The 16,586-nt window shown below is 46.9% G+C and overlaps 2 protein-coding genes across 2 annotated transcripts; both read left to right on the forward strand.

Moving 5' to 3' along the window:
* The first annotated feature begins 275 nt into the window (after positions 1 to 275).
* LOC133919859 (GTP-binding protein At2g22870-like) lies at positions 276 to 4,450 on the forward strand. Its single transcript, XM_062364404.1, has 4 exons — positions 276 to 979; positions 1,666 to 1,735; positions 2,102 to 2,264; positions 4,112 to 4,450. The coding sequence occupies exons 1-4, from the start codon at positions 484 to 486 to the stop codon at positions 4,328 to 4,330; spliced, it is 948 nt and encodes a 315-aa protein (XP_062220388.1). The 5' UTR covers positions 276 to 483; the 3' UTR covers positions 4,331 to 4,450.
* A 1,580-nt stretch (positions 4,451 to 6,030) lies between these two features.
* On the forward strand, positions 6,031 to 7,361 carry LOC133889543 (transcription repressor OFP8-like). Its single transcript, XM_062330025.1, has one exon. The coding sequence runs from the start codon at positions 6,130 to 6,132 to the stop codon at positions 7,108 to 7,110; it is 981 nt and encodes a 326-aa protein (XP_062186009.1). The 5' UTR covers positions 6,031 to 6,129; the 3' UTR covers positions 7,111 to 7,361.
* The last annotated feature ends 9,225 nt before the right edge of the window (positions 7,362 to 16,586 follow it).

Consider the following 16,586-nt stretch of genomic DNA (forward strand, 5'->3'; position numbering starts at 1 on the left):
GCTATCAAGTTAAGTGAATAATTTCTTTTTCTAGCATCGTTGAGTTAAAACTTTTGCGAAGTTTGAGTTAACAGTTTCATTTTCCTTGGTACAAGTTTGAATCTCCAGGTTGGAGTTCAAAATTATAAATTAAAAAAATGCAAGTTGAATGCTTGGAAATCCAAGTAAATAAGTTTAAATTGGAAGTTTAAAGTCTCATTAGCTAGAACGCGCATTTTAGACTAGTATAGTTCCTTTTCGAAAACGCAAAAAAAATCTCTTTCTAAAAAAGATCGGAGGCTAGTAGCTAATGTACCAAAAATATGGTCTTCCTAAAAAAATCAACTCGTCTAATTTTCGATCAGACGGCTCACGTCCAACCATCTCCCCTCCGGACCACCCAATCCACTCCCCCAAGCTCTTCCGCTCCACTCTCCTCCGTACCTCCCAAACCCCGCCGCACACTTTTTCCCCGCCGCCAAACCCCGACCGCCAGCGGCGGCCATGCTCCTCCAGAACCGCATTCTCCCTCGCCTCCTCCTCCTCCCTTCCACCACCCACCTCACCTCCCAACACCTTTTCCGCCCTTCCCGCTTCCCGCACCGCCTCTCCCTCTCGCCCCGCTCCAACGCGCTCTCCCACCTTGCGGCGTCCCAGACCGTCGACCCCACTGACACCGAGGCGCCCCACGGGGAGGTGCAGGTCCAGCTCCTGGTAGACCGCCTCTTCGTGCCGCCGGGGGCGAGCGTGGCCGCGGGGGACCAGGAGGCCGTGAGCGCGCGGGTCCTCAAGGGCTCCAACATCGTGCTGGGCCCGTACGCGCGCTGCGACGCGCAGGTGGTCAACGCGGATTTTGTGAAGAGCAGCGTACGCCCCGAAGACTGCCCCCGGGATGGGCTCCCGGAGTTCGCGCTCGTCGGACGGTCCAACGTCGGCAAGTCGTCGCTGCTAAACTCCCTCGTGCGCCGCAAGCGCCTCGCGCTCACCTCCAAGAAGCCTGGTAGGTTTGCTTGAGCCTTTAGGGGTTATTTCCTTGTTTGGTTCTCCCTATATAGTGTTATTGGAGACTAGTGTTTAGTGGTTAACATAGGACCTTTCCTTCGTAGTTGCGAGAAGGTGAATTTCTAGCAGATAGTATAGTACACTAACTTTGTGAATTGTATCTACCGTCGAGCGGTTGTGGAACTGGGAATTGAGTGCGCAATTGCATTTAAACAAGTACTTATATGGGTGGAATTGATATAAACCCTTGCTTCTAGAACATATGATTGGCTTCGTTGCTGGGTCCTGGTAGTTAGCTTTTCAGTTCTATATTGGGCTTTTCACTACATTCATTGGAGGAAATCTTGTAGTCATCTAAAAATATTACTTTGCTGTCCACACATCACATTTAACTTTAAAGACCTATCATTCCAAGCAAGCGAGAGAATTTGGGACTGTCTGGCTAAAGATAATAGTATCATGCTAGGTGAAATTCCATGAAATTTTGCTGCCTAGCATAAATATTCTCCCAAGAAATATCTTTATAAATTCATGACATAGCCTTCTTTCGGTTGCTCATTCACGCGCCTGTATGTTTACACTTTGGTGATCTACAACAGGACTTTAATAAATATAGTAGTGATACTTACTACAAAGAAGCTTGGTTGATACCATTAATCTTCATGTTTGTTTTTATCATTGCAGGGAAGACCCAATGTATCAATCATTTCAAAGTAAATGACAGTTGGTATCTTGTTGACTTGCCTGGTTATGGGTAAACCACTAAACAGTTCACTTTCTATTCTAGTAAATTTTCCAGATTTTTTTCTTAACCACATATACAAACATATTTAAATTTCCTGAGGGTCGAATTTCACTCGTCTCAATTAGTTTGAATGTTGCATGGGAACTGCTGTGGTGGCATGATCATTTAATGTTTAGTTAACATGTGTATGCGATATTGAATTTTCTTTAAACCTGCTTTATGAAAGTTAACCAAAATATATGTTCTTTATCATACATATTAGAGTGGGACATGAACTCATGAATCATGACATTTATGCTTACATTAATTATGGAGCGTATATTTAGGCGAAATACTATTCATCTTCTGGTTTTAACTAGAGTTTGTATCGAACAGATATGCTTCTGCACCACATGAAGCTCGTACAAATTGGGATGAATTTACTAGAAATTACTTCCTCAGTAGGGAGAATTTGGTGTCAGTTTTTCTCCTAATAGATGCAAGTATTCCTTCTAAGAAGATTGATCTTGACTATGCTAGTTGGCTTGGCCAAAACAAGGTAAGCATAATTCTCAAATGACTAAACCTTTATTGATGCAGTAATTATACCATCACTCTTCTCCTCCATATCCGTGTTAGGAATGCTCTTTGACATGGTTAGGATCCTCTAGTTGATCTCAGCATCAAGAAAGACGATTCCTGAAAAAGGCAGGATGAAAATACTTATGCATACATGATTCCAACAATAGGCTAAACAAACATTTCTTAAAATCTTCCTAGCTTTACATGCCTGTGTGTATGGGTGCCATTAGTTCATTTTGTTAGTCGAATTAACTTGAAATTTAGTAATTTATTTACCCATCACATTGAAATTTAGTTCATCTTGAATATCTTTTTGTTCTGATGAAACAAACTACAACATTTTGTAGACTTTAAGCAGCAATAATATATCTCTTTGTTGTGAAGTTTGAGTAAGAAGGCATATATCCTGTCAGATTTTGCACTAAGTACAAAAAAAAAAAAATCTTACTGACTTATCAGGTTACACAAATATTTATTCCTTTTATTCACAAAAAGAATGTTGTCTTGGGATATGTGTATTCAAACTTTCTAACCTTTGGCCATCGGTATTGTTTTTTGAAAAGTAATTAGACTGGCCTAACATTACCTCTTGCGTGTGAAGTCATGATGGAATATGGATAAGCATCTGTGAGACCTGTTAAGTCTCTAACGATTTTTTTTTTGTGATATACATGTGAAATTACTTGAGTCGTTTAGGGAAGGAACATGCAATTTGCATGTGTTTCTGCATGTTGCCACTGGGTTTATGATGTAGCCTGCTGTTTGGATTTTGTACAAGGTATAAATACCTGTTTGAAAACCTAACCAAGTCTGCAGAGTGCAGCTTGACTCCGGACCCCTACCTCTTTTCTGAGATTCCATTGCTTTGCAATACAAAGTAAAAGTTCTGGCAACAGAAAGTCCGACAAATATGGTAGTACGTAGAGGCAAAAGGTCTGTAAAAGTAACAGCTTCATGCCTTTTTCTTTTTCCTTCCCTGAAGCTTGCTCTGGCTCCATTCTTTGTGTAACACTGCAGTGCCCATGCTGAACCAACCCTTCGCAACCAGGCCTGAGCTCTCATCTCTGCATTTTGGATGGACCCAGTCAATATCAACCAACAGTGTCCCTTTAAGCTCTCCTGTCCTTGCTGCCTGCCTTCCTCCACGGCCATTATTTTGCCTTTTCCATTTTCGACCACTCTAGTTTATTTTGCTGCAATTTAGTGCAAAATGCTCCTCTTTGGACAAGGACCTATTGTTGGCATGATCCTGGTCCCTTGGACATCCATTAACATAGTCCTTTTGGGACATAGAGTAACGGAGGGGTGTCCTAATGTACACGTAGTAGTAACAGGCAAGATCCAAGGTTGCAGTATTCTCTTGCGTATTTATTTCACTTGATGCATTGATTTCCAAATCTGGTTGAAGATGTCCGAGTGTGTTTATGGATGTGTTCTGTAACTTGGGAAAAATCTTTGGTGCAAACTAGTAAATGGGTGCAAACAATGAATGCCGTCTGATCCCCATCTGAAGGCTGCAGTTGTTCCCACATCCCACCAATGGAGGGGCTATTTTACGATATTTTGTGGCTGCACATGGGTTTTTTGCAAATCAACCTCTCCATTGGTGGGATCAACCGTAGCCTGTGGATGGAGATCGGACGACCATGATTCGCTATTTGCACGTTTGCACCAGAGATTTTCCCTGTAACTTGCAATGTATGCCATTACTGCTGCATTAAACACGTATTATTGTGACGTCATCCATGTGACGAAATTGATAGTTTGTTGAACAATAAATCTCGGTACTGTTCAATTCAATGTTGTTATGTCCTATTTGTTCAGGTCCCCATGACACTAGTGTTCACGAAATGTGACAAGCGCAAGAAGAAGAAAAATGGAGGCAGGAGACCGGAAGAAAATGTAGAAACCTTCCAGAACTTGATTCGTGAATATTTTGAGGCGGCACCTCCTTGGATCATGACGAGCAGCGTGACCAACCAAGGCCGGGACGAGATACTTCTGCACATGTCTCAGCTTAGAAATTATTGGCTTAAGCATTGAGAATTCGAGATGTAATAACAATAGTACTGAAGCAACCGAAACATCGTTCAAGCCCTGTTGTTCATTGTGCATCGGCACCTTTGCAATCAGGTCTTTCTCCAATTAATTTGCCTTTTGAGCTGTTGATTGTCCACTATTGCCCTTGTACATGATTACTCAATCAACACTCTAGCAATACAAACAAGGTTCTACAAATAAGCTGATCCTGGTTTTTCTATTTGTGTACACGTACAATCCCAACGTTTTCTCATTGTTCTCTTCTGATTATAGGCTAGTGTATGCCGTGGATTAAAAAACAGTAGTGTCAGCTAATCATCAATGGGAATCTCACTTTTTTGTTTGTATTGTGCGGCTCCCTTCAACCCTGCATCATACAAATGGCAGGAGATACAAGAACGTGACCTGTTAAGAAATGGCTTTGTAATGTACAGAATGTATCTGACAGTGCCATATTATTGGGATCTAGTATTCGACTCCACAGCGACTTGTTTATCTCAGACGGAATTGAGAAAAAAAGCCGGTACAGGTCTGCCTGGTGACAGAATAATGGTCATATAATTACAGGTTAGCTTAGCGTTAACTCTGCTAATCCTGAGGATATCATAGGCTTCACTAGCCCATCTGTCCTCGGTTTAATCAGTAGTGGCACTGACACCTGTTTGTCCTCCTCTAAAAAAACACCTATTTGTCTTTAGCAGGGCCAAATCTTTAAAAGCCGTGCGCCGTCTACGGGACAGATGCTTGCGTAGTCCAAAAGAACAGCTCAGCTGCGCTCCCCCAGCTGGAGCACGCATTGGCTGCTAAACAATGCAATCGGCGCGTACTTACGCCATGAGGAAACAGCATGCAACGAAAGTGTAGTTTATGCCCGGTCGTTCGTATTTGTTGAACGCTTCGCTTCAGTAGTTCAGTTACGTACTGGAGTTAGCAGAGAGTTGTACAGTACGAGCGGTGTACAGTTGCAGAGTAGTTGCCGCAGTCAACACTGGCACTCGGCCGGCTCCTCGATGCAGTCATGCACAGTAACTGGGGGCAGTTGCAGAGCCTTGCAGAAGGGCAGTTGCTCGCACGGAAAGCATGTAGACCACCAGATCACCAACTCACGACTCCCTTGTCTTTCCTTTCCCCAAACCGTGTTGCGATCCGATGCCTGCCTTGCACCGTGTTTGCGATCACAGAGCTGCAGCTGTTTCACAAGGTTACTTGCTACGACTAGCTCCTCCTGCTCCTGGTTACCCCCCATGCGACGCAGCGCAAGCAACACAAGACGACATTTGCATAGCAGGAACCAATCTTGTACTCTTGTTCAGAAGCTAAATCCAGGAAGCCGGGTAAACGCATCCGGGATACATCGAATACAGCATGGGGCTACCGAGCGTGGTAGCCGTAACCGCCCGTCGCGGGCCATCTCCCTCCCCCACTACGTTACGTGACGACGCCTGTCCCTATCGGCCATCGCGCGAGAGATTCAGGAACGGACGGATGGAGTTCATTTGCGTTAAGATTCGTGTGAAAGATATGTATTAGGCGTAAGAGATGAACGGTCGAGATTTTCGAGAGGAGAGAGAGAGGGGCAGCGCATAGCGCCCACGACCCGAGCGCCCTTGACGGCTGGACCTGGCGGTTTTTTGTTCCTAGCTCGCGGTGCGGGCAGTTAAAGCCGTGCGCAAGGCCGCATTAGTCCGGCACGAATGCGATAGACCAACAGCCACTCCCGCGCGCGCGCCCGCCCTCTCTCCACGCACACTCAGGCAGACGCGAGAGAAAAGCAAGAGCGCACGAGCAGCCGAGCAGAGTACATGCGCCTTCGTGAGGCCATGGAGGGCGACGGAGCCGGGCGCAAGAAACTGAAGCACCGGCTCGCGGCGATCCTCTCGGCGTTCTCCAGGCGCGTAGGGGGCGGCAGGAAGCGCAGCAAGAACGAGGAGGAGGCGACGCCGCCGCTGGCATTCCCGTCCTACTCCCGCCTCGGCGGCGGCAAGAAGCCCGGGGGGATGCTCGACCGCAGGCTCTCCGTCTCCGCGCCGCGCTCCGCGCCGCTGCTCCACATCACCATCGACTGCGCGGGCCGCCGCTCTGTCGACGCGGCCGACCCGTCAATCCTACCGCTTGACGTGGACGCCGCCAGCAGGAAGACGGAGAGGCGGCTCACGGAGAACGGGCTGCCGTACGAGGCCAGTGAGTCTGAGGGCCGCAAGTGCCCGCCGTCCTCGCCGTTCGTGGCGCATCTGCCGCCGCTTCCGCCCGTGGCGAGGTGGAAGGAGCGGGCCAACAACTCATCGCGCAGGCTCTCGACGCACTCGTCGCGCAGGCTCGTGAGCAGCTCGTCCTCCGACGATGAGCACGACGAGGACTCGAGGAACCTCTTCTCCTCGAGGAGCTTCTCCTCCGACTCGTCAGAATTCTACAACTGCCCGCGCAAGAACACCAGGGCGCGCGCCTCCGTGTCCGGGCCTTGCCGCGCGCCGCCGACTTCCGCGCGTCGTGGCGCGTCGCAGAGCTGCCGGTACAGCTTCGAGCTGCCGCGGGGCTCGACGGCATCCGCCGCGACGGACGGCGGGTTCGCGGTGGTGAAGCGGTCGGCCGACCCGTACGAGGACTTCCGCAAGTCGATGCAGGAGATGATCGCCGAGTGGCCGGCGGGCGGCGACGGCGACGGCAGCGAGGGGGACCACAGCGCGGAGCGGCTGCTGGAGACGTACCTCGTGCTCAACTCGCCGCGGCACTACCCGGCGATCCTCGCGGCGTTCGCGGACGTGCGGGAGACGCTCTTCCCCTGATCGAGCTCGTCTTGATCGATCGGCCGGCGCCGCTATGATGTTGATAGGATCAATTAACCTTTTCAAACGAAAGTAATGGAACAAGAATTGAGCATATGTTCTGTCGTGTGCGTACGTGCATTGGCTCTGTCCTTCGCTGCTGAATCTTGCTTGCTAACCTCTGCTTAATTCGACTCTCTTATTCTGTAGCCTCTGTCTCTGATGGTAATCTTCCTTAGTTTGCGGATGTTAATTTGTGAGCTTGGACATGTACATACTTTTAACTTTCTGCGCATAATGAACTATGCGGCAAAAAAAAAAAAAAGAACTTTTGAGCTTGGAGCGTTCTGTGAATGCTGTTCACGTTTTGAGAAGCATGGCTTTGTTTCATGAGATCACATATAGTTTTGGATTAGGATTGCTCTGTTCCGTCTATTCATAGTTCGACTCTGGCAAAAAGAACTGTTTTCTGACAAACACGGTCCACAATCCTTCGAGCATTTGACTCGATTTTTATTCCAATCCCCGCTTTCGCCCAGCTCTTCCATAAACAAAGCTCTCCATGACAAAATGAATCACAATCCCAAGTGCATGTGGTATCATTGGCAGTGAAATGCTATTCTTTTGACCACTTAGAACATACTATGTGCCCCGTTCTGACTCTGCTTCAGCGCAAGAATCGAAAGCGTGGATGAGCAGCAAACAAAGGGGTGTCATACTGGCAAGTTGTGGCAACCTCATCTCGAACCCCAGGCGTATGCCGCGGCCATTACCGTATATAATAGAGCGTGCAAGTCTTCCCGTTATGCGTGTAGAGAACATATTGCTGCTAGTTTGCACCGTTTTGGGCAGGAACTGATTGAGTGTTCGGAGCAGCCATGTGCGCGTTGGTTGGTGACCACTTGCCACCATCTGCGTGTCATCGATAGCAATGGTTGGCCAATCGCGCATCGCACCAACCAAACAACAGCCGTCGGCGCGCGGCGTCAGGGGCGCGGCCGCTTCGAAACCATTGGGATAAGCCTGTCGCCATCGGCTGCAGGGCGGCGCAGCCACGAGGCGTGACCCGTGGCCAGTGGCGCGCGTGGACGTACGCCGTCACAGGCAGCCTGGAGGACGGCGAACTGTAGATGGGATTGGTTCCACGCTCTTGTCCGCGTCTGGCCGGCGCCATGCCAGTTGATCGATCGATCTCGATCGATCCACCACTGCGCGCGCTCTTCTCGCGCAACGCGACCGCACCGCCCGGGAGCGAGAGGCAAGGCCCCGTCCCGTCCGGGCGCTGCCAACCGACGTGACGCGCCCTCGTCAGAGCACCCCAGAGTTTGGCCAATTCCTCGCGTCTTGTTCCGCTGCCCAATGCCCAGCCGCGTGCTAATCCGCGCCCTGCCCCTCGCGCGCGCCGGCCCGACGCGGCCGGGCTCCTTGGTGTGCACGTACCTAGGCCGCTAGCTCTAGCTCGTCCCATGCACGCAATGTACAGTCTTCTCGGTGACTCCCCCGGCCCCGACCACAGCGCATGACGGCGTGAGCTACCTCAAGATCGTGAGATCGGGGCAACGTGACGCGTTTCTGTTGCGTTGTGGCGTTCGTGGGGAAAAGGCCAGAGAGGGCCTGACTGACGTTTCGAAGCATGGCCAGGTTGCCTTTCCGGTGACCGGTCCGACGGGATGTTTCGGCCCCGGCCGGAGTCCGGGTATCACGACGTTGTCGCGTCGTGTCGATGCTCAGTTCCACCGTGAAAGAGACTCCAAAGGAGCTCAACTCACATGCCCCGAAATAACTCTGCCGCGCCTGCATGCTAACTCGTACAGTACCCATGCACCGATCCCTCGGTTCCACGACAGGCTCACAAGCACAACTAGGTGTTGAGGCAAAATGCAGCCAAAATTTACAAGATTCACCAATACCAACCGTATCAAATTAAGCGTGAGTTATTTATGATCATGTGACTCCTAAATGTTAATCGATTGAAATCTCAATACTTGTTAATCGACTGAAATCCTAAATTATGTTAGTGGTCAAGGAGGAGGATTTTCAAGGCTTGGGAGGTGTGCTCGGGCTTAGAGGGAAGCCAGAGGTGGCGGTAGGACTGATTGGTGGAGGAGACGATAGTGAGGTAGCCGGCTCCCTTTGGGGACAGGTGAAGGCAAACAGGGTGGAGGAGCGTGTCCTTATAATTTGCATCGAAGAGAAAGGGAGGGAGGGGAGCTTCAGTCACAGATGGGTGTGAAGAAAAGATCCATCATCGGATATGAATCCAACGGGCACCGATCGTCGGCTGAGTTCTCTTTAAAAATCAGTCACCTGAAGTATAGATTCACCTTGTGATGAAGAGGACTCCGACCAAATTAATGCACCTAGTTAATTAACCCTCCACAAGGCATACACCATGAATTTACCATAAAGGATCAGCCATTGCCTCGGAATTGTGGGCATTGTGGATGTATGCTGCAGTGCTGCACCAAGCGCCAAAAGAACGCCCCTCAACAAAGATTCCACCGCAGGGAGATCGAGCTGGCTTGGCTGGCAGCGGACCGGCCACAGGCGGCGGCCCCGGGCGAAATTTCTCTCTGCGTCCGTGGTCGCCAGGAAACCCGGCACGAAGCTCGCTTTTCACCGCACATGTCGATGAATTGCACGGAGCCCCTTGACCCGATAGATGTACCAGCAAGAGAAAAACACGGCAGCAGGTAGATAGAGCCTAAAGGAGAATCTATACCTAGATAGATAGGCTCCTTAATACTCCGTACTAATTAGTGCCGTGGCTAAGCTAATACAGTACTGGTTTGTCTTTTCTTGGTCGAGGGATCATGGACATGAGTTGTTGTGCGCACGTACGCCGTGACAGGCACTAAGCAATTCGAACCACCGCCTTCGTCCGTCTTTCCTGCAACTGCACATTCTGTTTTTTTACTAGTTCTCCGTCGTGTTTCATGGAAAAAAAATAGTGCTCTGTAGTTCGTAATTAAGCGGCACAGACGCGTTTCCGCAAAATAAAAAAAGCGGCACAGATGCACAGCTCACCGTGATTAGTCTATATATGTCGACTAATGCATCCTCGTGCAAATTTACCCTTTACTGTATGCATGAAAGATATCGATCGACGCTGAGAATCGGGAACCAGAAGATTGATATGCTCAAACAGCAAAGCTTTGTCACATGCATGGAACTCCTGTTGTTTTTGCGACACCAGTGTGCGCACATTTCTTGATGCTGGTTACTTTGATATATCAAAGATCGTACGGGGATTGGGAAATCTTGTTTCAAGACCATGCGTACAAAGAGGAGATCCAGTGGAAGAACCCAAGTTTGGACTAAGATAACAATCCTGGTCTAGGTAACAGCACAGCCAACTTTGCGTGTGCGTAATGCAACACTCTGAACTCCAAAGTCTGAACAAGTCCATGGTGGACTATGACAGAAAAAGGAAGTCTTGTATGGATTACTTTTGTTGACTATAAATCGATCAAAATGCTTGACAAAGGTAACTTATGTGAACTACTGAACGGAGGAATCTCAGAACGTACCGCGCTGGGAAAAAGTTGGGAGCACAGGATGTACCGCGCCAGCTTTGGTGAAAGTAACAAAGGAGGGCGGCATGGCGCAGTACTGCAATAGCAGCAGTACATGCATGCAGCACAGCAACCAGGTTTTAAGGGACAAGACATTGATTTATCCACTAGTATTAGCCAAGGGTCCTTATCTGTGTGCTAGCCCTGTACGATTACGAGCATAAAGAGAGAATGAATGAGCGGTCCCGTCTGTTTGTAGTAGTGTACTACCCTACTGTATATGAAGGAATTCTGTACGTAGTTTCTCCGTCTTTTTTTTTTACTTATAGTTTAGGACGTGGATACTACGGTATCCAATGTATGTTTTTTCTAAGTATTCTGTTATCAAAAGTTGTTGAAAAAATAATAATTTGAAAGTATTTTCATTATAAATCTACCAATATCATTTTTAGTTGATAAATCTTACTACTTTTATATATATTAGTGTTCAATTTTTTTAAAGTTTGACTGCACGCATCTTAAATGTCTCTACTCAGAATGGAGAGAGCAATTCTTTGTATTTTTTTATATATACAGCTTCTTCCTTTTCATTCGGCCATCTTTTGAACTTTTAAAAAAAATATTTTATAAATAGACTCTTAGGAAACAAATCCTAAGCAAAATCGATGTACCCAGGCCAGGATTCATTTGGAGCCAAGCTATACAACATCCGCGTCAATTCATTCAGAGCCAAGCTCTTGGCTCCATTTTTAGATATTGTTTCACGATAATCTATTTGTGAAATATACTTTTCAAAAGGGGCAAAATATAAACATTCTACTCATGGAATTCAAAATCTGCACGGCTTCTTCTCTTTCAATTGCGGTTACGGTGTCACGTACGTACCCGGTCCTTAGGATCTGTACTACGTACACGTATGCCAATCCATCAGTCGGTAAAACTCAAAGTTTCTACCGCTACATCATCTTTTACTACCGTCTGGTTTATTTATTACTCCGCTCAAGACGATTCAGATATTAGTAATAATCACTTCGGTCACAAACAAGTGACGTTTTAGTTTGCGCGCACTCAAAGCCTCTGAACTTTGACCCTCAATACCTCACCGAACATTTAAAAATAATATAACTATATTCGCCTTGAATTGCTATAATTTGTAAATATATTACAATAAATATTGGTGATAAAAAATACGTTTTAAGATAATATTAATATCTAAAACGTCACTTATTTGTGACCTAACAAAGTTAGAAACCGAGAGATCTCACGGTAAAAAGGCCAGTCTAGCGTTCTCATGCATTCTACTACCTTTATTTTGAAATAGATATCTTCTAAAAATGTAAAGTCAAGTTTTAGAAACTTTGACCAATAATATACATAAAATTATTAGGATTTGATACATAAAAATAATAGTAATTAATTTATCATGAAAAATACTTTAACATAATCTAATTTTATTAACTTTACCAAGAGATAGTTTCAAAAGTAATAATCAAACATGTTTGTTAAAGACCGTGTCGATATACTCAACGATAAGTAAAAAAGAACGAAGGTAATATATTTCTATAGGTTTTGTCTTCTCACGTCTGTACGGACCTGCTTTCGATTTGCCATAGTCCACTACTGTTAGTAATACCAGTAAGTAGTCCGAGGAGTTTATTTATTTATTTTTTTTCATTAAAAATTAAATAAATAGACTTCTCGCGGCAATATTTGTAAAAATAGACGACTACCACCCTCTGAAAGGGCGGGTGGTGCTAAGAGGGCGGTAAGGAATGCTACTGTGGCAGGGCACCCCTTACCGCCTTCTGAGATGGTGGGTAGGGCGTAACCGCTCGTTGAGAAGGCGGGTAGGTGCTAACCGCCCTCCCACGTGACGGATAGGCCCACGTAGTTTATTGTATACTGGAACATTTGCTCAATAGCACGAATTATTGATCGTGACTCATACTTCAGGTTATCCACAATCTCTCCATACATAACATTGGTAACAAAAGCAGATGACAGGTTCCGGTGGGAGAACTCTATTTTCTCAATGTGACAATTATGCTCCTTGACTATCGAGTACTGCCAATAGTCAACTCACTTCTCCCTGAATGCGTGCACCTGCCAAAGACATTCAGGCACCAAACACTTCACGTTGTACTCTCTTTTATTCGACTTCACAACCTTGAATTGCTTCCGAAGAGTCAGCGACCAGAATTTAATTGCGTCAGTAACAGACTCCTTAGTAGGTTACATAGCACCCTGAGACATCTCGTTCTCATAATACTCTCACGGTGTCCTATCAGCCTCACTAACCACCAGCTTCGAAAAATTTCTGATTCTTCCACTCTGTAGGAACATGAGCATTTCCCTCTTCGTTGGATGACATATTTAGATATTCGTAACTACCATACTATAAATACTACTATGCATCTAATGGCTAACCTAACATGTCGTAATTAATATTGATAATATACTATAAAATACATCATTTTCTAAACCCTAAACCCTAGATCTAGTGGTACTTTACTTACTGATAAAAACATGAGTATAAAAAAAATACCAGAAAATACCCTCAAAATTCGCCGATCGAAAACAGTAGGGCTTCGCCGCGCTGCCTCCCTCTCCTCTTTCCTTTCTCCTTTTCGAAATAAAATAAGGATTTTCCCTAATTTATTGACTTATATAGAGGAGGGAGGAGGGGAGGGGGCAGGGTCAGCCTCCTAACCGCCCCCTGAGGGGGGCGGCAAGGGGCTTTGAGAGGGCGGTAAGGGTGGTGAGCGCGAGGATTCTCCACACTCGTCCTCTGAAAGGGCGGTTAGATACATCCGCCGTCTGGGGTGATCCTGCTATCGTGTCATTCCTTATTACTCTTTAAAAAGGCTATAGCTCTTTTAATGACTGTAGACGTCTATTTTTCAAATGTTACAGGGAGCCATCGGTTTATTTAAATTTTTAATAAAAAAATAAAAAAAATAAAAAAACTCGTAGTCCGAGTGTCTTGGGATGAAGTCTTTTTCTTCAAAGGGCCTGTTTGGAAGGCCTGTTTTGAGCCCAAAAGCGGTGTAAAATACTAGCCCAAAACGTTTACTGGCTGGACAAAAAAATCCGTTTGGATGGGCTGTAATCCTAATAATTTTACACCAGTATCAGGCCCGGAATCCCTGTATGTAGTAGGCGAACTACACATTAAAGACTGTCAAACTTGATTGTAATCAAATCTAGACAGTGTTCACCTGAAATGCCACGGACCAAAGGAGGCTTCACTCCATTTGCCATGCCAGGTGCCATACTCCTTTGCGTTACTGTAATACCGTGCTTACGAGCACGTACCATAGATCCCGGGATTTTTTTTATTTATATATTTTTATTTTTCAATATTTACAAAATAATATAAATACACATTAGATTATCGATGCACGACACCTTACAAGGCTTGCGACACAATAGATAAAAATTAAATACTTAGGCTACGTGCCACATCAATATATAGTACCCTTTTGCTGTCGTCCAACCTTTTTATTGATGGAGCTCTGCTAGATTCACTGAAAAAGCTGTCGAACGGGTGACACATTTTCACACATGCTGTTGTCGCCCAACCAACGGGCTCTGCGCTAAGCCACGTGTGCAGCAATTCCCGCGTAGGCCCATAAACCGAGCGCCACGTGTCTTGTGCTTGCATGCATGCTCGCTCAAAAGCACAATAGCACCGTGCATGCATGCATGCTCACTCAAAAGGTAGCGCAGTACATGTGTGAAAAGGCTACAACTTTTCTAGCGAGTTTAACATAGCCCTCTGGTTTTTTTAATGGATGATAGGAAAGATGTGGTTGGTTAAGTGACATATTAATATAAAAGTCGTATTTAATTTTTAACTATTGTGTCATAGACTTTACAATATGTCACTCGTTGTACAGATGATATCTTGCTATCGTACTTTCAATAGACAACGATAGTCTAAATGTACAATATTTTTAAAATATTTATATAGTTTGTAAATATTAAAAAATAAAAAATTCTAGATCTGAGTTTGTAGTTAATCGTGGCACTTAGGCCTGGCACGTGGGCGATCACGTCCTCCCATCATAGGCTTGGAGACGAGAGCGAGCCTTAGCTCGTTTGGCAAGTCCTGGTGTGCGACAATGCCAGCCTGTATTCGAGCTCCGTTCGACATGGGTGGTCATCCGCGTCTGAGTTAAGCTAAGATATGGTACGTACACGGTTAGTGATACCACTAACTAATTTTTTTGAGCCTTCTAATCCTTAGTAGTGTGTGGACACGCAAGTGTGTGGTGAGTGTATAGTGTGCATCTTTTGTACCTCTCAAATTAAAAAAACATAGCTTGGGGACAGGCGCTTGCGCATGCGCTTGTGCTGCGAATGCGATGCGCTGGGCCTATCCGGCGGCGCCTCCTTGCCCCCTCCACGTACATGCCCCCGGTACGCTCTAATAAATTGCTCAGGAGGTGCGTGCAGGGCGAACACGGGTCATGGCCTGCGGGCTGTGGCCACCTCGCGGTCGCGGACAGCGACGAGGCTCACGCTCACCTGCCGTGCCGCTGCCGCGCGCACGTTGACCTTCTTTTGCTCAAATTCGTACAGAAACAGGCCGGGCTGAGCACGAACGTGCTGCCCATTTTACGGACGGCACAGCCGTGCAGGACACAAGCTGACAAGTGTGTTCTGTCGCGTTTCATTATCGATCGCGTCTCCATCCTGTGATCTAATTGGGCCTGCCGGTTTTGCGTGACATTATATGGGCCTTTCCGGGATGTAGGGCGGACTCTGCAGCCTGCACTCTGCACCATTCAGGACAAAAAAGAAGAGACAAGTTGAACGCCAAATTCACTGAAGTGTGCTGTTTAGGCCACATGCATCTATTTTTTTCCTTTCGAAATGGCATGATCTATGCTGCATGTATATTGTGTATGCTACGCACCAGCTATGCTGCATGTATGCGTCTCTCAAAAGCTTGCCGACTACCACATATCATTTCCATGAATCCCCAGATTCATGCCTGCCTCAGTTGGAAATAAAGGCACACGCTTCACGGAGTTGTCAACCAGTGCTCCCGGCGTTCCCCACCTGGTGGATGGATGCATTACTTACATGGCATATAGACCGGCAGTAGTGGATGCAAGCATGCATGCAATCCCGGTCGACATAGATTCTACAAAGCATTATATTAGCAGATACCAACACTGGCACGGCCGCTGGAGGTGGCCCGGGAAGGAGGAGACGGAAAAGGTTAGCCTTCCGAGAAACCCGAGGGGCACTGGCCGGGGCCTCCATCTGCACTGTGAGAAAAGAGCACTGGCTACAGTTCGAATACGCACCAGTGCATGCACTACTAGCTCTTTAGACCAAACACAAAAGCTTGGCCTGGTTAAGTTAGTAATGACTTTTCATGGCTTTGATCGGCTAGCCATATGGCAATGTTCGCGGTTAGCTAGAAAAGGCTCGGGCAAATGGCAGCCAAACTCAGTAGTGCGCACTCACTACCTACTGACATGGCGCTACAAGAATCTCCGGTATATATGCCCTGACAAAACGGCAAATGGCACAAGTGTTCCGCAGAAGGTCACTCAGGGAGTCAGGGGGCCTTGTCTTTCAGGAAACTATACCGGCCGGCCGAGAAGATAGCACGCACCGAGCTTTAACCGAGCATTGCGAACCGTTCGCCATTGCCTCCAAGTAGGCAAAAGAAACATGTATTTCTACTGAACGTACCATGACAAGAAAGCTAGAGAGAGAGGTCAAGGCAGCTAGCCGGTCGTGCCACAGGGAATGGAGGGCTCCGACATGACAGAGGCACGGGGTTTTCGTTCCAAGGACCTGGGAGGTGCACGCGAGCTAGTGGCGAGGCTAGCTGCCGGCCTGAGCGCAGGCTGTAGTGCGCATGGTCACTGACTCACTCATGCCAAAAGGGAGGGAGGAGGAGGCCGGCCAGGCCAGTGGAGAAGGAGAAGAGATGGCGATAAACCAATGAGCGCGGCGCGC

This window comes from Phragmites australis, chromosome 1 (assembly GCF_958298935.1).
Source record: "Phragmites australis chromosome 1, lpPhrAust1.1, whole genome shotgun sequence".
In the NCBI taxonomy this organism is placed as follows: domain Eukaryota; kingdom Viridiplantae; phylum Streptophyta; class Magnoliopsida; order Poales; family Poaceae; genus Phragmites; species Phragmites australis.

Bases quoted from the DNA above. Each gene is read 5' to 3' on its own strand.
- LOC133919859 (XM_062364404.1), top strand. From the start codon at position 484: ATGCTCCTCCAGAACCGCATTCTCCCTCGCCTCCTCCTCCTCCCTTCC. The intron at 980-1,665 runs GTAGGTTTGCTT...TTATCATTGCAG, and splicing joins GCTCACCTCCAAGAAGCCTG to GGAAGACCCAATGTATCAAT. The intron at 1,736-2,101 runs GTAAACCACTAA...TGTATCGAACAG, and splicing joins GTTGACTTGCCTGGTTATGG to ATATGCTTCTGCACCACATG.
- LOC133889543 (XM_062330025.1), top strand. From the start codon at position 6,130: ATGCGCCTTCGTGAGGCCATGGAGGGCGACGGAGCCGGGCGCAAGAAA.